Source organism: Heteronotia binoei, chromosome 21 (assembly GCF_032191835.1).
Source record: "Heteronotia binoei isolate CCM8104 ecotype False Entrance Well chromosome 21, APGP_CSIRO_Hbin_v1, whole genome shotgun sequence".
Classification (NCBI taxonomy): Eukaryota; Metazoa; Chordata; class Lepidosauria; order Squamata; family Gekkonidae; genus Heteronotia; species Heteronotia binoei.
The window spans coordinates 140,871,755-140,892,271 of NC_083243.1; the positions used below are offsets into that span (position 1 = coordinate 140,871,755).

General features: G+C 44.9%; 1 protein-coding gene across 4 annotated transcripts in view; it reads right to left on the reverse strand.

Moving 5' to 3' along the window:
- Positions 1-20,517, reverse strand: part of MICAL2 (microtubule associated monooxygenase, calponin and LIM domain containing 2) — a 290,110-nt gene that overhangs the window by 217,090 nt on the left and 52,503 nt on the right. For all 4 annotated transcript variants that reach the window (XM_060261096.1, XM_060261098.1, XM_060261097.1 and 1 more), the window contains exon 2: positions 7,770-8,127. In XM_060261096.1, the coding sequence (XP_060117079.1) occupies positions 7,770-8,069 (300 nt within the window). In that variant the 5' untranslated portion in view covers positions 8,070-8,127. The remainder of the gene's footprint in view (positions 1-7,769; positions 8,128-20,517) is intronic.

Genomic DNA, 20,517 nt, shown 5'->3' on the forward strand with positions numbered 1-20,517 from the left:
GGAATTCACTCTGTCCCCTACCTCCAGGGGAGCTGATGGTCTGTCATCTGAAAAATAGATCTGAGTGATCTCCAGTCCTCACCTGAAGATTGGCAACAGTGGTTCCTGGGGAGGAAATTGCTGGTAGCATCAAGCCACCCTGAGGTACCTTGAACTACAGACAACACATCTCTCTCCCCATCCTGGAGAAAATCACTGCTTTTGGGGGGTGGACTGTATGCCATTCTGTTCGCCTGAGACCTTTACTGAGAAAAGCAGCCTGGGTTGCCTAGCAACAGACTCTGGCTAGCACTTCCCAAGGGGCAGGAAACACTCCCAGCAGGGCCAGGCCTTGGGTAAGCTTGGAGCAGAGGGCCGTTGCTAACAGTCATGTCAAAGTTAGGCTGCAGGAGCTGAAGGCCTCAAATTTGGGCTTCATAGTAGCTTTGCACCTTTTTTGCTGTGAAGTGGAAGGGGCCAAATTTTTGCCACACATGGTCGCAGGAAGTGGTGGAGAAGCAGTGGAGATGTGTCTCCATCTGAGGCAAGTTCATATTGGCATCTGGGGGAGCATTTGGCAGTCTATAGTGGGCAGGTGACACTGAGTAGAGCCAATAGGAAAGCCAAAGGTTGCCGAAGATACTAGAGAAGCAGCAGAGATGTGTCTCTGTCTGGGGCAAGTTCACTTTGGCAGTTCGGGGAGCATCTCATAGTCTACAGTGGGTGGGTGACACTGAGTAGAGCCAATAGGAAAGCCAATCTGGTGACGGAGGCTTCATTATCCAATTGCTGATGCAGTACAGTCTCATCCAGTCCCAACAAATGAGTGAGCTGGGATTTCCCAACATGAAACCAGTTTTATGTCTATAGATGCTTCCTGTGAGTAACTCTGCTACACAATAAATAATAACTCAATAGTTTAAAATGTATTTTACTTGGCAATGAAAGGCAGGAAAAGTATATGAGGATAGCAGCAGAAATGAATACAACAACCTACGATCACCCACTGAGCTTCACGGCTGCTCAAGGATTTGTATGCAGCTTTCCCACAATCACTTGTAACATTTTCTAAAGCTGTGCCTTCCAACTGCACCCTAAAGCACAGGCTGAACTCAGGAAATCAAAATCATCCCCAAGTTTTCTTCCTTTTGCTTTTGGGAACCCAACAGCTTTACTGCACTGGCTATATGTGTTATATAAATATATCCCTGTGGAACTAGTAGGGTGTTGGATAAAAAGCTGGTACATCCTACCTACCAGCACCAACATGAGCTCAAAGTAGAGAATGTTCTGTGCTTCCTAAATCTCATGTGCCATAGTTATATTTTTACAGCAGACAATGAATCATAAGTAAAGAATGTGTCAGAGATAGCATTAGCCACAGTAAGGCTGCAGTCCAGAGTCAATGTTTTTATTTGCATTGTCCAAATTATGTAGTTCCTCACAGAAAGATTGCTTATACCAACACCAGTAAAAACAACTTTGGTCCTTTATGAGATACTTAAAAGATCTGATAAATCAAATAAATTAGAACACATACTTTACTTACTTTGCTGTATATGCATAAACTGTCCATTAACCATGTTTTAAAATCAACATTAATGTCTTGGTGTAATTCTGGATGCCTCTATCTCAATTGAGACCCAGATCACAAAGCTTGCCAGACTGGCGTTTTTCTATCTTTGCAAGGTCAGGCAGTTGGCCCCCTTCCTATCTTGCCCTGACCTAGTCACAGTAATCCATGCTATGGTCACCTCCAGACTAGACTACTGTAATTCATTCTACATAGGGCTGCCCTTGAGACTGACCCGGAAGCTTCAACTAGTCCAGAATGTGGTGCCATATGTTCAAATTGGAACGTCTTTTTTTGTTGTTCAGTTGCACAATTGAGTTCTACTCTTTGCCGTGGACCAAGTCACGCCAGGCCCTCCTGTCTTCCACCATCCTCCAAAGTCTGCTCAAATTTGTGTTAGTTATATCAGTAATGCTGTCCAGCCATCTTATCTTTTGCCATTCCCTTCTTCTGCCTTCTGTCTTTCCCAACATCAGGATCTTCTCCAGTGAGTGCTCCCTTCTCATTTGGTGGCCAAAGTATTTGAGCTTCAGCTTCAGCATCTGACTTTCCAGGGAACAGTCTGGGTTGATTTCCCTTAGGACTGACTGATTTGATCTTCTTGCAGTCCAAGGGACTCTCAAGATTCTTCTCCAGCACCACAGCTCAAAAGCATCTATTCTTCTGCGCTCGGCCTTCTTATGGTCCAACTCTCACAGCCATTCATTACTACTGGGAATACTATTGCTCTGACTATACGGACTTTTGTTGGCAGGATGATGTCTCTACTTTTTATTATACTGCCTAGGTTCACCATAGCTATCTTCCCAAGGAGCAAACGTCACCATCTGCAGTGATCTTGGATCCCAGAAATGTGAAGTCTGTCATTACTTCCAAGTCTCCCCCTTCTACTTGCCAAGGTGTGATGGAGTCGGATGCCATGATCTTCGGTTTTTTGATGTTGAGTTTCAAGTCTACTTTTGTGCTCTCCTCTTTCATCCACAACAAGAGGTTCTTTAGGTCCTCCTCACTTTCTGCCATTAGAGTGGTATTGTCTGCATATCTGAGGTTGCTGATGTTTTTCCCGGCAATCTTAATTCCGGTTTGTGCTTCATCCAGGCCAGCATTCTGCATGATGTACTCTGCATATAAATTAAATAAGCAGGGTGACAATATATATCCTTGTCAAACTCCTTTTCCTATTCTAAACCAATCAGTTGTTCCATATCCTGTTCTGACAGTTGCTTCTTGACCCTTATACAGGTTTCTCAGGAGACATGTAAGGTGGTCTGGTACTCCCATCTCTTTAAGGATTTGCCACAGTTTGTTGTGATCCACACAATCAAAGGCTTTAGCGTAGTTAATGAAGCAGAAATAGACATTTTTCTGGTACTCCTGTGTTTTCTCCATAATCCAGCGAATGTTGGCAATTTGATCTCTAGTTCCTCTACCTCTCTGAAACCCAGCTTGAACTTCTGGCAGTTCCCGATCTACATACTGCTGAAGCCTAGCTTGTAGGATCTTTAACATGACCTTGCTGGCATGTGAAATGAGTGCAATGGTGCAATAGTTTGAACATTCCATTACTTGTCAACAACATTGTCTTTTAGGACTCTGAATAGCTCAATTAGGATATCGTCATCTCTGCTCGCTTTATTGTTAGTAATGCTTTCTAAGGCCCATTTGACTTCACACTCCAGGATGTCTGGCTTAAGATCAGTGATTTGACTGTCACGGTTGTCAAGGACATTGAGATCCTTCTTGTATAATTCTTCTGTGTATTTTTGCCACCTCTTCCTAATCTCTTCTGCTTCTGTTCGGCCCCTACCGTTTTTGTCCTTTACCATGGCCATCTTTGCATGAAACGTTCCCTTAATTTCTCCAATTTTCTTGACGAGATCTCTTGTCCTTCCCATTCTATTATTTTCCTCTATTGCTTTTCATTGTTCCTCCAGGAAAGTCTCCTTATCTCTCCTTGCTGTTCTCTGGAAATCTGCATTCAGTTAGGTGAATCTTTCCTTTTCATCCTTGCCTTTCACTTTCCTTCTTTCCTCAGCTATTTGTAAAGCATCAGACAGCCACTTTGCTTTCTTGCATTTCTTTTTCTTTAGGATGGTGCTGATTGCTGCCTTCTGTACAATGTCACGAACTTCCAACCATAGTTCTTCAGGCACTCTGTCTATCAACTCTAGTTGCTCAAACCAGGGGTCCCCAACTCCCAGGCTGTAGACCAGTACCAGTCCGCAGCCTGTTAGCAACTGGACCATGCACAGCCTTGCCCCTGCCTCCCCTGCAGCGGCGCACGGCACCCCCCCACCACACACAGCACCTCCTCCTCCTTCCTCTGTAATTCACAATTTTAAGGTCCAGGAAGGGGAGGTTGAACGCCACCTTCCTAGGCTCTTTAAAGGCCAACACCCCCCCTTGCTGATCAGCTGATTGGAGAGAAAAAATACACCGAAGGGCGGGCTCCTATGTCCTTTTGGCACGCTCATGATCAGTGCTGGGGCAGCAGCGGCAAGGCCTAGGAGGTGCTTCACCGCCCTTTCCCAGGGCGTAGGGGACAGGGCGAGGGGGAGGCCAAATTTGGTGCCCCCACCCTGCCGCCCTGGGGCTGGTCCATGGTACCAAGAAGGTTGGGGACCACTGCCTTAAACCTATTATTCACCTCCATTGTATATTGATAAGGGATGTGATCAAGGTCAAACCTGTATCAGAGCCCATATCCAACCAGTGCTCAGCCAGCTGCACTGGCTCCAAACTGAATACTGGATCAAGTTCAAGGTGCCAGTTTTAACCTTTAAAATCCCACAATTATGTTCAATTTTATTGCATAGGGCCAATGGCCATTACAAAAGGTTAACACTAAAAAAAACCTGTATACAAAAAAGGGCAGTACACTGAGACCAAATTAAAATATTATAAAAATTACATTTTAAAACTTGTTTCATAAGAGGAAGGAATGACTCCTATAAGCTACTGACTTATACTGACACTAGCTTGGCCCAAATTTTGTTTGCCACTAAGGCAAAAAGGGCAATCTTAAATGAGACCTCTGATTCCACATTTGCAACTAAAAATATGACCAGTTCTATCATAGTTGTAAGGCCTAAACTGGCCAAGATTGTACCTAAGAATTTCTTAGGTACAATCTTGAATAAAGAGGACAAGCCAGCTGATGAGTCCATGGTCTTACCCACTACCCCAAACTGGCACTCTTCTCTTAATTGTAAATCTTGCTTTACTTTTAAATTGAATTGTTTTAACAAAATTATATTCTTGTTTACATTTACATTGTTACCCACTCTGCGCCCTACTATAGTAGGGAAGAGCAGGATAGAAATTGAGTAAATAAATACTATGAAGAGTCTTTTTGTGTGGGGAGGGGAATATATAAAGCTATTGTTTGAAACGGGAAGGGGGGAAAACTTTTTAAAAGTCTAAGATGTATCCCGCATTTTAATGTATATGTTTCAACTCTCCTAATAACATCAGTAATACTGTAATCACATTAAAAAATCAAGTTGTATCTTTTTTTCTCCTACCAGCCTTCTGACAGTACATGTTCCTACTTTTTAGGCATTGATCATTTCCTGTCAATTTCCTGTTCAGTCTGACCACAGGAATTGCACAACACTCTGGCTTCTTACAAATCAGAATCATTTTTTCATACTCATTTATTTCCTGCTTTGATTCATTTTAATGATGCAAAGCAAAATATTTATTAGCTTTACATCATTAAAATGATAGTGGATGGATGAATGGTAGAAGAAGATAGCTAGAAGGTAGAAGAAGGGAAGGTAGACGGAGGGAAGGAAGGAGGGAGGGATGCACGGAGGGAGGGACAGACAGAAACATATTCACTTCCCTTACAGAACCCATGCTGAGTTTTCCTCAATAGCTTTTGTTCATCAATGTGCCTACTAATTCTCTCTTTAATAAAGGTTTCCACCACCTTACCCGGTATTGATGTCAGACTGACAAGCCTGTAATTTCCCAGATCGCCTCTGGAATACTTTTCTAAAGATGGGGTGACATTAGATACCTTCCAGTCCTCAGGAATGGAGGCAGATTTTAATAAAAGATTACATATTTTTATCAGGGGATCCACAAGTTCACATTTAAGTTATTTCAGAACTCTTGGAGGCATGCCATCCAGGCTTGGTGACTTATCAGTTTTTTTAATTGTTCATCAGTTGTAGGACCTCCTCTCTCATCACCTCAATCTGACTCAGGTCTTCCCTCCCAAAATCAGCAGTTTTGGAGTGGGCAAGCACTTCTCATCTTCCACAGTGAAGACGAAGGCAAAAAATGCATTCAGCTTCTCAGCCATTTCCCTATTGTCCTTCAGTAATCCTTTGATCCCTTGGTCATCCAAGGGTCCCATTGTTTCCCTGACTGGTTTCCTACTTCTAATGTATTTGAGGACATTTTTATTGTTGTTCTTTCTTTATTTTTTTTTTTGCAATGAACTCTTCATATTCCCTTTTTGCCTTCCTGATCACAGACCTGCATTTTATTTGCCACAGCCTGTGTTCCCTTTTATTAACCTCACTGAGACCAGCTTTCCACTGCTTAAAGGAATCAGTCTTACCTTTCACAGCTTCTATTACTTTAACCATGCAGGCCTTTTTCTATACCTATTTGCGCCTTTCCTAACCTGCAATATATATGTTATCTGAGCTTCTAGGATTGCCATTTTAAATAGTCTCCAATAGGGCTTTTTTGATAGAAAAAGTCCAGCGGGAACTCATTTGCATATTAGGCCACACCCCTGATGCCTAGCCAGCCGGAACTGTGTTCCTCTGCATTCCTGCACAAAAATCCCTTGGTCTCCAAGCTTCCCCTTTTTACTTTTACTTTCAGTTTCCTCTTCACATGCCCCCTCATCTCAGAGAAGCTACCCCTTTTAAAGTTAAAAAGTGGTTATGCTGGTCTTTTTGGGCAACTCCCTATTTATACAAATGTTGAACTCAATAACATTATAGTCACTGTAGGCTGTAGCACAGGAGGCTGGTGGCGACTCTTGCCGCCCATGCTGCATGATTTGAATCATGGAGGGGAAGGGAAGTAGCAGGTAAAGCAGCCACTTGAGGCCCTCAGCCACAGCCTTCTGCCCTCCCTTGTCCCTTCCTTCCCTGTGATTCAAATTGTGCAGGAGGGGTGACAGAAACAGCCACTAGCCTCCTACCCTGCATAATTTAAGGGCTCCACTAATCAGCTGATTCTGATTGGTGGGGGCTAATTCTGCCATCCCTCCCATGTGATTTGAATGGGGAGGCAGACAGCAAGGGGAGGGGAGGTCATGGGACAGTGGTGGGGAGGTTGTGGGATGGCTAGGAGAGAGATGGGAAGGGAAGGCTGTGTGGTAACTGTAAGGAGGGATGAGGCTGTGGGGCAGAGAGCTGGCATCCACTAGGATCCTTCCACCTCAAGTGGTGACAGCAGTGGGAGGGAAGGCAATGGGGGAGCTGCTAAATGCCTCCCCCCAAAAAAATAAATAAAAGGCTCCCTGATTTTTCAAATTCTGGTTACCAGAGTTTCTGACCAGCCATGCAGATTTTCAAAATTGCTTTGGCAGCAGTTGCTACCACAGCACAAGAATCTTCACTGTATGACTGAGGATAAGCTGTGTATAAGCCAGAAAATATTTTAAACAATATGTTCATTTCAAAAGACATCTTGTTAATCAAAGCCTCTCCCTTAAATGTTGAAAAGCTGAAGAATTATGCATAACCTCTTTTGGCAGCCATTTTGTGGTTGTGCCCACAACACTATGTCAGAATTCCAAAGGTGCCTACAGACTCAAAAAGTTTGGGGATCCCTGAATTAAAGCTTGTGGCCTTCACCAGGGAATCCTAGTAGACATCAACCCAGGATGTCTTCTTTACTTTGCCTTTTTCTCTTTTAAAATATTTGTATAAAAATTGACTTAGAAGTCTGTTTTTGTGATATGGTTTCAGTTCCCACTGGGGAGAAAAGCAGAATAAACTTCTGATAAATAAATAAAACCATTGAACAGGTCAAAAACACTTTATACTATAAGTAGTATGAAAACAATGTGTAGCATATCATTCTTGAGCCACTACAGATATTTATTCAAGCAGATAAATTCACTGAATGATGCATTTACTTCTTGGTCATAGAAGAAGGCAACGCATAAAGATTGCTATTTTAGGAAAGAAAAGAAGAAAGAGTCTAAATTTTAAAGCAATACATCATAATCCTTTTGCCTTACCTTAGTGCCTATACAACATTTCCCACGCTTATATTCCTTATGATTTGCTCTTTTATCTAGTTTGTTCCATAAAGCTTTGGCCTTCCAACTGGTCACCTTTGATTTAAGTCTTGCATAAAAGTTCCTGTTGTCCAAAGGATCTAGTTCAAGTTGGCGAGTGAGGATATTAAAGGCCTGTATAGTACCCTTGCAGGTTGAGGCTTGCATAAAGTTTTCAAATAACTGGCCAGCTTGACTACATTTGTCATCATCCTTTTCCCCCATCTTCCAAGAATAGAGACTGGAATATTCTAATGGCATGTTCTTAGATGGTGGTGCAGTTAAAAGATGCTATCAAGTTCTTCCAAGCATGTTGCATCTAGAAAAAAAAACAGGTAAGTCAAGTTAGTGCTATGTCAGGATAATAAAATTCAAAAGCTCACAGACTATATACTAAGAAGCCAGCTGGATACAAATCATATGGCATGATTGACCTCCAGAACCTGGTGTAGCCACACGAATGCAGGATGCAACACACTTGAAATCCTCAGGTATAGCTTAATCAAGTCCCACTGAATAACCTGAAGTTACACAAGGTCACTGAGGCTGGAGTATCAGTTTGCCAAATAGTATTCCATAAAACAGGATTTTCAAATAAAACTTTAATTCTCCATAATGAAACAAATGTTTCAGGACGTCTGCAGTGGTGGGGTATAAACCTTTTCCAGTCATAACACTTTTTTATTCTTCTTACCTAGATGTAGATTTTAATATGTAGGGGAGCCAAATTATTGATATTTTAACATTAGTCGCCTTGCAGATCTCCACTTGATAAAAAAAGGGAAGAACAAATATGTTTTAAATATTTTGGTGAAATTTTTGAAATCTGATTCCTCAGTCCCACATCTTTTTTTCCTCACAAGAGCAGTCAGCATGCCAGCTTTAATTCATTAAAGTTGGGATCTTCAAGATTATTTCAACAACCTAAATGGCTTGCACAGAATATATGCTGAGCTTTCCAGCATTTGTGCCAGTATCAGTATCCTCCAAGGTACAGCAGCTGCTGAGTGCAGGCTCCTGGCAGGAGCCACTGCCACATGCCCATGCAAGCCCTCCCACCACCCACATTCCCAGCTGCACGCACTGCCCAGCAGCTCCAGAGGAAGGGTGTACTAGTGCAAGGTGGTACTGCTCCCATCATCTGGGGAAAGTTGCATGGATGGAGAGTGAGGAAGGGTGGTATGAGTCGCAGGGCCTGGTATGAGGATTAACCAGGTACTTATCAAGTGACCCTCACTTGTGATAACATAGGTAACGTTTATTGTATTGATACAGAGGTCAACCCTCTTCTTAAAAATTGCCAGGAATGAGGTTATACGATACAAACAGGTTAGATATACTCAAAATGTGTAGGCAAGTTTGGCTCTTCCCTCTCTCAGTTTCTCACACCAAGTTGTATATCAGGCAGAGACAACACAGTCCTTTGGTTCACACATACCCAAGACAATTTGCATATTCCAAGCAAGGGAGGCGCCAGGTGCTAGGTCTTCATTGTCATGGCAACCAGATAAGCAATGAGGTGCAGGACCCGAATTTGGTCATAAAAAACCCCTTCTCAACTACAAATTTTATTTATTTATTTATTTATTTATTACGTTAAGCTTATATCCCGCCCTCTCCGCAAGCGGACTCAGGGCGGCTCACAACATCACATTAATTCCATTAAAAACCAATAAAACATAATTACATATTTAAATTATTTAAAACATTTCATGGTGCTGTATTAATACAGTACAGTATAGCGGTTCTAAAAATTCGATGGTGACCATCGGTACTCTGCATGGAGCTCTATATAATGTCCAGTGGCAGCTCTCTCTCGGTTAAATGTTGAAGGCCTGTCGGAACAATTCGGTCTTACAGGCACTGCGGAATGTAGACAAATCCCGCAGGGCCCTTATGGCCTCCGGGAGAGCGTTCCAGAGTTCTGGCGCTGCCATTGAGAAGGCCCTGGCTCGTGTCATATGCAACCTGGCTTCTTTTGGTCCAGGGATGGACAATAGATTTTTCGTCCCTGAACGTAGTGCTCTCTGGGGAATATGCGGAGAAAGGCGGTCCCGCAGAAAGACAGGTCCCTGACCACAAAGCAATGGGCATCACCTCCCTCCCCCCTTCTAAACCCAGACTACAATCAACAATTGGGTTATGCTAAGCATGCAGCAATGTAAAACAATAAAACATTTCATGGCAGAACAAATAAACATCTCATGGCAGGACACATCTCGACACCTGGCCACATTGTCCAGTGCATTTTGAAACTTGAAATGGCCATGCCAGCATTAGATCCATACATCAGCCCTGATGCAAAGTTGTGCCACTATTTCCTCCAATAATTCCATTTTTAAGTATAGAAGCTTCAGATCAAAGACAAAAAGCAGTATACTAAGAGAGCAAGCAACTTTTCCCTTCCTGAAGATTGTCTCTCCCCTACCACTGATGTTCTAGAAAATCTAAAGATAAGGGGTAGCCAATGGTAGCTCTCCAGATGTTTTTGCCTACAACTCCCATCAGCCCCAGCCAGCATGGCCAATGGCTGGGGCTGATGGGAGTTGTAGGCAAAAAACATCTGGAGGGCTACCGTTGGCCACCCCTGAAGCAAAGAATCTAAGTTGCTGCCAGCAAGACAGATGTCATCAAGAAGCATCACACAAACACAAACTTTATATCACTTTTCATTAAGCAGTAATTACAATCATATTTACTGCTTCTTTTTGCTCCCATCCAATGAGTGCTGTTTGAAAGCTTAGCACATAAATGAACTAACTTAGAATATTGTTCAAATAAGGGCAAAGCACAGTTTGAGACATACCAGACAAGCATTTGCTCACAGTTTATGTATTTTCCTCAGGGTACCAAAGGTCAACTACTTATGCTGCATAAAGTTTGCCATTTAACATCAACTCTACAGATGGCATGCTACTATGGATCAGATTGAAAACTACTGTAGCGAGGATTTTTCTGACACGCAGACAGAAAAGGATCCTTATGATCAGGAGTCATTTTGTAGAAAAATAGGTGGTGGAGCTCATCCAGGGATTGTTATGCAGCTGCACCTATTATTCAGTGGACAATAATAATAATATAATAATAATTTTTTATTTCTATCCCGCCCTCCCCGCCGGAGCAGGCTCAGGGCGGCTCACAACATAAAACACACATTACATCAATTATACTTATAAAACATGGTTAAAACAAGGTAGAAAGGAGGAGGTGGAACTCTCAGAAAGGTTCAGGAGCTGTGCTCCTGTGAGCTCCCGCTGAATCCGAGGTCTGCTTATGATACTTCAAACGTAATATCTATATTACGTTTGTCTCAAGCACCACCAATTTAAAATATATTTTTAAGTGTCTCCTGTGGCATGTACACTTCTGCAGAACACTTTATTGAAGTAACTCTGTGAATTTTAAAATATGTAAGCAAACATGAGTAGAGTCTAAGCCAGGTGCAAATCTCTGTGTATTGTGTGTTTTAAAATAAAATTGATATTTTTTGCTGCTGAATATCTTGATGTGAAATATATTTTACTACTTATGATAGCATGGTGGGGCCAACTTTGCTCACATCTTATTTTAGAAGAGCTTGACAATACAGTTGAAAACTTCTGGAAAATTAAGGAGGCAGAGGATAAAGAGAGCCAGTTTGGTGCAGTGGTTAAGTGTGTGGACTCTTATCTGGGAGAACCGGGTTTGATTCCCCACTCCTCCACTTGCACCTGCTGGCATGGCCTTGGGTCAGCCATAGCTCTGGCAGAGGTTGTCCTTGAAAGGGCAGCTGCTGTGAGAGCCCTCTCCAGCCCCACCCACCTCACAGGGTGTCTGTTGTGGGGGAGGAAGGTAAAGGAGATTGTGAGCCACTCTGAGACTCTTCGGAGTGGAGGGCGGGCTATAAATCCAATATCTTCTTCTTAAAGGCCCTGCCCAATTATTCCAGTGATTTAGAGCAGGTTTTTTTCATTTATTTAGGGTTGCCAGACTCCAGGTGAGGTCTGGAGATCTCACATTTTTACAACTGATCTCCAGTCAGCAAATATTAGCTCTCCTGGAGAAAATGGATGCTTTGAAAGAAGACTCTATGTACCATGCTGAGGCCCCTCCCCAAGCCCTGCCCTTTCCCAGATCCACTCTCAAAGTCTCCTGGTATTTTCCAACACAGACCTGGCAACACTATTTATACCCTACCTTTTTCCAAAGTGGGAATCACAGCAGCCTACATAGTTCTCTTCATTTTATCATCATAACAACCCTGCAAGGTAGGTTGAGCTGAGTGTGTGTGACTGGCAAGAGGTCACCCAAAAAGCTTCCATGGCAAAGTAGGGATATGAACCCAGGTCTTCTTGTCCAGCTTCAACCACTACTCCACACTGGTTCTCATTACTGGTACGGGTGCCAGTTACAGGTCTGCCTTAGCTTTGTTACCAAGACTCATTTTAACGGCAGATATCAAAGGTCAAATCTGCAACCTTAAACCTAGGCAGCACACACTCTGCAATGGAATTAGGATCCTTTCAAAAGGGAATTTCCACTCAGATGCTTTTGAAATATACAAAGTCAACACAGGTGGGTTTTAAAATCCAGGAATAAAGTTTCAATACGGGAATAGACAGAGAGTCAATCAACCTTAGGCAATACATTTCAGAAACGCATTGTTTGGGAGGAAACTATCACAGTTCTTCAACAGGACACTAAGGCAAGCATTCAAGTTTACAGAAGTGCAAATGGAACTTACATACCAATTTGATTCTGTTTTCTTTCATAAACAAGTTCCTACAGTTTGTTTGTTCTTTCCCTTGCATATCATGTCTATTGCCAAATAATATAACTTTTCAGTAAGGAAACACAATCATGTCCCTAGATCAAAGGGCTACATGTGAAAAAAGATGGAACTTGAATGTCTTGTGAAAGAAACAAGCACACAACTCACACTCCAAACCCATAGAAAAAGAATTTATGTTTCCATGCTTAATCACTACTGAATACCTCTCATATTCTATACTTTGGAATATATTATTCAAAATATTTTAAAATCTATTTCCATAAAACCTAGGAAGTTTTGCTGAAAGAATGAAATATTTTAAATACAGACCTACAACTGTGCTACTCCGGCATGTTAAATCTGCTATATCTAAAACGGCACACTGAAAAAATGCAGAACTGCATGAGATGAAAGGTCACACCATGATTGAATAATATTTAAATAACACTGCTGGAATCTAATATGTGAAGATTTCAGGGCTTTTTTTGTAGAAAAAGCCCAGCAGGAACTCATTTACATATGAGGCCACACACCCCTGATGTCAAGCCAGCTGGAACTGTGTTCCTGTGCATTCTTTCTCATTTTGTTTGGTGCTTGAAAACACTATATATAGCACATGTGGAGAAATGCCTTGCCTTCTGGAGAGGTGGCAAGCCAGCTTTAAAAGATTCTGTCTCTGAGCTCAGAGACAAGCAGGAAGGGAGGGGGAAGTTAGCCCCTGGCATTACAGCAGCTCTGGGCTACCTCTTAAGAGATGCTAATTGAGCTACTTGAAGAGACAATGGGCATGCTTCTCCTCCAGGCAGGAAACAGTGAGGAGAGCATTGGGCTAGTCCAGCCCCAGAGGCTATCACTAGAAATGAGCTGTAGATTTCCCAGAATGCCTACCAGAAAGGAGGCTTCCTGGAGACAACAGAAAAAGAAGCCTAAACCTGGGTGGACAAGGTAACAAGGGGTGAAGAGTGATGTAAAGTGGGTGGAGTCAGAGGATTTGTAAAAGTGCTTGCTCAGAAGATCATGGGATCTCTTCTCTCTCTTGGAGCTGGGACTGGAAGACAACAGACTGCTACTCTCCAGCCAGTAGCTTGTAGCCATATTTGATCATGTGGGCTGGGCGTGGCTGGATGTAGGAAGCCTGGAGCAATGAGGCATCATTAGAACCTTTTTGTAACTTACTAAGCTTAGATGTGCCTGCTCTGCTTAAACATCTGGTAGGGCATGTTTTTAAACCATGGACAGAAGGATGCGTTTCAAACCAACTTTTATTTGATCTTCTGGTTGGTAAACGTGTGCTGTGCTAAAATTTTGCTTGTAATTTTTCATTTTTTAAAAATAAACCTTTACTATTTTGAAAGCTGGGAGTAAAGCTCCATACCACAGTTCCCCAACCACCTTAGACCACGCTGTTGTAAGAGGGGAATCCCAGGAAGGGGAAAGGCATGCAGTTGGCAAGGGTGCCAATCCTCCAGGAGTCTCCCAAAGAAGGACTTTGGTCTCTGTAAAAAAACAGGTTTCCTACCTGTAACTGATGATCTTTGAGTGGCCATCTGTGCATTTACACTCATGGGATGAAGCGCGAGCGCCGATCCCCAATCAGTAATACCAAAGTCCGGGATTTTTCACCACCCAACCCCGGCAAGCATGTACGACAGCCCCACTGCGCATGCTCACCCAGTGGGCGCAAACATCTCACCAGTTCCTTCCCACTGCCTCCTATCTAGGACACCATGACCGGCAGCAGAGGGGAAGGAGGGCGGGTAGAGTGAATGCACAGATGACCACTCGAAGATCATCAGTTACAGGTAGGAAACCTGTTTATTTTCTTCGTGGTCTCTGTGCTTCACACTCATGGGAGATTAGCAAGCTAGGCTTACCTGGTGGTGGGAGCTGGTGGTTATGCAGAAGTAGCGGCTTGAAGGACCAGGGTACCCATCTGTGCTCTGCGGTGCTTCCGGACATCCAGGGCATAATGTCACATGGTCATGAGAAGATGCCCAGGTTGCAGCCAAACAGATGTCCGCCAAGGAAGCACCCTTCAGGAATGCTGTAGATGTATCCATAACTCTAGTGGAATGCTCACGGAGTAGCCCTGGCAAGGGACGCTTCGCCCACAGGTAGCAGAGTCTAATGGCCTCCGTGATCCACTTAGAAAGTCTCTGTGCAGAAATCTTGAAACCCAACCTAGGGGCCACATAGGAGACAAATAGATTGGGATCCTTTCTGAACAGCTTAGTGCAATGCACGAAAAACAACAACACCCTCTTAACATCTAGGGCATGCAAATGTCTCTCTTCTGCAGAAGACGGAGAAGGATAAAATGTAGGCAAAAACACCTCTAGATTAAGGTGGAAACTAGACACCACTTTAGGGAGGAATGAGATGTCCGGAGCCAAAGAAACTCCATCATCATGGAATGAGATGTATGGAGCATCACACTGCAGAGCCACCAATTCACTTGCCCTCCTGGCCGTAGTGATGGCCACTAAAAAGGCAGTCTTCCAGGAGAGAAAATGTAGTGGGCAGGTAGCCAAGGGTTCATAGAGCTGCCTCGATAGCCTTTCCAGGACCAACTGCAGAGCCCAAGCAGGAAGAGGACTCTTTGACGGCGGGTGAAGCCGCAGAAGACCTTTCAGAAAGCGCTTTGTATGAGGATGCGTAAAAACCGATACACCATCCACGGGATCGTGATGCGCCGAGATTGCAGCTGGATACACTCGAATCGAGGAGTGATTAAGCCCAGCATCCACAAGAGTCAGTATGAACTCAAACACAAGCTCCAAACTAGTATTACGGGCCCTGACGCCCTTGTCCCCCAGAAATGCAAGGAACTTAGACCACTTTCCCTCATAAGAGTGGCGAGTTGACAGCTTTCTACTCTTCAACATTACATGCTTCACTCTGTCCGAGAATTTCGGAAGCTGAGCCTCCAAGCTGTCAGTTTGAAGTGAGGGATGTCGTGGTGAAACAGGCGGCCTCCGTGAGCCAATAGGAGGTCCAGCTCTGAAGGAAACTTGTGGTGACACCCTCTGCCATGGTCAGGAGGATAGGGAACCAGTTCTGTCTTGGCCACCACGGAGTAATCAAGATGCACTCTGGATGCTCTTGGGTTAGTTTGTGAATCACTCTGGTGAGAAGAGGCATGGGCGGGAACAGGTAAAGGAACTTGTTCACCCACGAGAGTAAAAGACCATTGCCCAGGGATCCTGGGTCCATTCCCCCTCTAGAACAGAATAGCTTGCACTTCCGATTGCTTGCCATGGCAAATACATCTATCCTGGGATGACCCCAGTCCAGGAAAAGAGGTTTCAGATAAATCCAATTCATCTCTCATTTGTGATGGGAAACCTCCCCACTGCTCAAGGAGTCCGCTTGCACATCGAGCTCTCCTGGCAGGTAGGTGGCCACAACGAAGGTCTGGGCAGCTATGCAGGCTTCCCAAAGCTGCATCGCCAGCACACATAGCTTCCTGGACACAGTCCCCCCTTGATGATTTATATAGCTTACAGCTGTCATGTTGTCAGACATCACCATCACAGTCTGATCGCTGATCAGGGGTAGGAACCATCCTAGAGCTAAGTAAACTGCCATGAGCTCCAAGAAATTGATGTGATTATGTGCCATAGATGGGGGCCACAGGCCGCCTATGTGGAGATCGTCTAAGTTCACCCCCACAGCGAGGCATCCGTAGTCACCTTGACTGAAGGGAGCGGAACATGAAACGGTGCCCCCTCGCAGAGATTGGACTTCACCTTTCACCAGTCCAGAGAGCGGAGCACCGCCGATGGGATTTGAAGAACCTTAGATGAGAGATCCCTCACAGGGTTGTACATCCTGATAAACCAAAGCTGGAGGATTCGCATTCGCAATCTTGTGAACCTCAAGACATTGGTGGTAGCCGCCATGAGGCCCAAGAGATGTTGGATCAGCAGAACAGAGGCGCATCTCACCATTTGCAGGAGCTGAACCAAGGAGATGATATCCAGCGCCCGCGACACTGGTAGGAATGCCATATGCCGAGCAGTATCCAGAACCACCCCTATAAACTGAACTTGTCTCGCTGGAACCAGGTGAGACTTCTTCTCATTCACCAGAAGCCCTAGCTCGCCCAGGACGTTGAGAATCACTTGCAGATGCGTCTGTAGAGACGCTTCAGACACCGCAACCACCAACCAATCATCTATATGAGGAAAAAGGATGATACCCTGGAGAAGAAGGTAAGCTACTATGACCACCATGGTCTTCGTGAAAACCATGGGGGCAGTGGAGAGTCCAAAAGGGAGCACCCTGTATTGGAAATGGTTCACCCCAATTGCAAAACGAAGAAACTGCCTTTGACTGGGGAGGATGATGATGTGGAAATAGGCATCCTTCAGGTCCAGGGTGGCCATCCAATCTCCTTTGTTGATGAGTGGAAGAATGCTCTGTAGAGTCAGCATTCTGAACTTTTGATAAGCGATGAATTCGTTCAGTCCCCTCAGATCCATAATCGGACGAAGTCCTCCGTCCCACTTGGGGACCGTGAAGTATCTGGAATAAAAACCCTGACCCCTGTGACGGTTGGGGATGGGTTCTATTGCTTGCTTGGTGAGAAGATTTTGAACTTCCTCTAGTAAAACAGCTGTTGGATGTGTGATTACCAATCTGGGGTGAGAAGGGGGCTGAACAAATTCTATCACATAACCCTCCTCTATGATGGACAAGACCCACTTGTCGGTGGTAATCCGCTGCCATGCTTGCAAAAATCTGTGGAGACGGGTGGGCCCAGATGAGGGGGGTGGGGTGGAGAAGGGGGAATGCCAAAGTCAAAGTCCCTGCTTGGGATTCCTGGTATTCTTAGACGTCCCATTTGAGAGGAGAAGGAAGAAAACTTGGCTTTGCCTCCTGCGATGAAAGAGCTCTTGGCATCATGCTGTCCCACATGCGGCTTCCAAGATCTCTCAGGGGATTTGGTCTGATAGGACTTCTTAGGCCATTGCTTGGACAGGGACGAGGCTTGCTAGAACATAAGGAAGAAGCAAGTATCCCCAGGTTACGCGACGTCTTAATGCTCTTGTCCATTTCTTGTAGGACTGAGTCAATAGTGGAACTGAAGAGACCCTCTTCAAAGGGGAGATCCTCAACCCAGAATCTAGTGTCTACCTGGAGTGTGGTGGCACGAAGCCAAGAGTGATGACGCTGGGTGACAGCAGAGGTAAGCGTTTTAGCTGCAGTGTCCACCATGTGCTTAGAGGCCTGAAGCTGTTGTTTTGCTAGTAGCATCCCCTCCCTCTGAGCCTTCTTGGCCAGGATACATTTATCCGCAGGCAGAGCGGCCAAAAGAGGTGAAAGCTGCTCCCAGAGGGAATATTGATATCTCGCCATACAAGCAGAGTAGTTGGAGATCTTTATTCCAAGCGTACCGCAGAATAGAATCGCCTGCCGAACAAATCAATTCTCTTCCCTTCCTTATCCGGAGGTGAAGAGTGGGTCTTCTTGGCCTTGGAAGAGGACAATATCACCACAGATTTGGGATGGGGGTGGTTAAAAAGAAATTCTGCACCCTGTTCCTGGATTCTATACATGTGGTCCATACGTTTGGAGGAAATTGGGGTTGAAGCGGGCTTGGACCAAGGGTCTTTAATGGCCTGCAGGATCACCTTCGTGATAGGAAAGGCTACAGCTGTTGACATATCTTTCTGCCTAATATCAAAAACCGTATCGTCGATGACCGGTTGAGACAAAGAGCTCACCATCCTTTTAATCAACTCCCCATATGATTTTAAATCATCAGAAGGAGAGATTGGGAGATCTTCAGCTATCCTGGATTCCAGTGAGGACCCTTCCTGCTGTTGACCTGAGTTGTCCTCCGCCTCATTATCAGAGGTTGACGGAGAGGGTGGGGCACTGTCTTCAGATGGTAAGTCTGGTGTGTCTACCATAATTATAGTAGAGGGAGTCCACTCGAGTTCATGGACACTGTGAAGTGTCTGCTTCCTAACTAACTTTGGTGTCGACGTTGGCATCGATGAGTCCCTTCGACCAGGTGGAAAGTGCGCCGAGACTATGGAGCGATGTGAAGCTTCAGAATGCTGATCCCAGTCTGAGTTCTGAGGGGGGTACCACGGGTATGGAGCATGAAATGGATAGCGCCCAAATGGATACGCCCATGGGCGTGGGTCCCAGCTGGGCAAAGGATGTGGCTGCCGAAAGGAGTCTGGAGTCTCACCAAACCGATCAGGCTGAGGTATCAACGGCAATTTCGGTGTCGAGCAGTCCTTCGGCTGGAAAACTTCGAGGTCCGACACTGAACAAGGATCGCCACCTTCCTTCGAGTATACCGACCTCTGTGTCAGATCAATCTCCAGATCAGAGCCAGACAGAGAGGAGTGCTGAGCATCCGTTGGACCCAAGGGGCCTCAGAATTGGAAAGAGGGATTGGGAGTCCTGTTCTTCTCAGTCAGGAACCCCTATATTGAGCAGGTGGTGGCAGCACGCCCTAGTGGCAGGAAGAACAGCTCCCTCCAGGAGTTGGCAACCTAAGAGGGAGCTGACGGGACTGGATCTGAAGGTTGAATTGGGTCGGTTCCGTCACATTTGTTGGAAGCAGTGGAATAAGAACAGAGAACTTGATTGGCCAGGCATTTCTGAATTTGGCATTTTTAATTTGGTACATGTATGCACATACAGAGAAAGCAACAAGTTTTGCTTTATTTTCGGGTCAACTGGAATAGGGAAAAACTTGACTAGTCAGGATGGAGCCAGAAAAGGTACTGAAACTTTTTAAGATGACAAAGGCAGAGCTACAGGAAGAATGCCAGAGACAGGAGATAAACTGCAGATGAGATGAGAATGCTCTTGCTAGGTCCTGGTGGGTCCCCAGGAGCAACTGCAGCTAAGATCCCAAGCCAGCAGAATGAGATCCTGCTCAAGCAGCTAGATAAGGAGCAGATATGTCTTCAGGACGAGGAGAAGAGGAGAGCCCAGGAGTTGAAGATCAAGAAACTGAGAATGCAAGAGGAGCAGCAGAGGCTTGAGTGGGAAGAGAGGATGCTGGCAGAGAAGCAAAGGATGCAAGAGAAGAAACTACAGGCTCAGGAGAAGCAGGGACAGCATGACCTTGAAGTTTTGCGCCTACAGATGGAGCAGAGCAGTAAAATAAACGTTATCCCCAAGGATTTTGCTACTTACAAGGAGGGAGATGATCCCTTGGTATATCTTTCCAACTTTGAGAAAGCAGCCAAGCAGTGGGGGGTGGCTGAGGCTGACTACATGTCTTACCTTTGTAGCATCCTAACTGGGGAACTGGCTGCAGTCTATCATAGCATGCCTATGGGGGAGAGAGGCATAACTTTTAAGGATTTCAAAGCCACAGTGTTTAAAAGGTTTCGATTGGGGGCTGACCACTTCAGGAAGCAGTTTAGGAGCTTATCCCCACAGCAGTGTGAAACCTTCTCAGAATATGGGGTGAAACTGAGTGAAATGGGGAGGAGATGGGTGGAGGAAGCAAAAGCTGGGGATTCTGAGCCTATAGTTAATGGTTCTAGACCAATTTTATTTCAAACTCCCCAAGGAGCTTAAATGTCTGGTGAAGGACAAAAAGCCAAGAAATATCACAGAGGCCACAGAAATTGCAGATCAGCTGGTGCTAAACAGGGAGAGATTGGACAGGAAGCCTTCCCAGTTGGGAAGGGAACAGAAGGGGTCCCAAAAGGGTGGGAAGGTAGATTCTCCCCCCAAAAAGGGAAGGGGCTTGTGCCCAGGTGCGGGGTAGAAAGTCCCCAGATCCGGCTAATTGGAACCAGCCCCAGGGAACTGCTATAGCTGTGGAGAGGCAGGCCACTTAAGGGCTGCCTGTCCCCAGTTACAAGCAGAGACCTCCAAACCCACTCCAAAAGCACCAGCTACCCAAAAGGTGAAAGAGAAAAATGTATTGATAGTTGACCATGTGTGCCACTTTATCACCAGACAACACCATTCTCA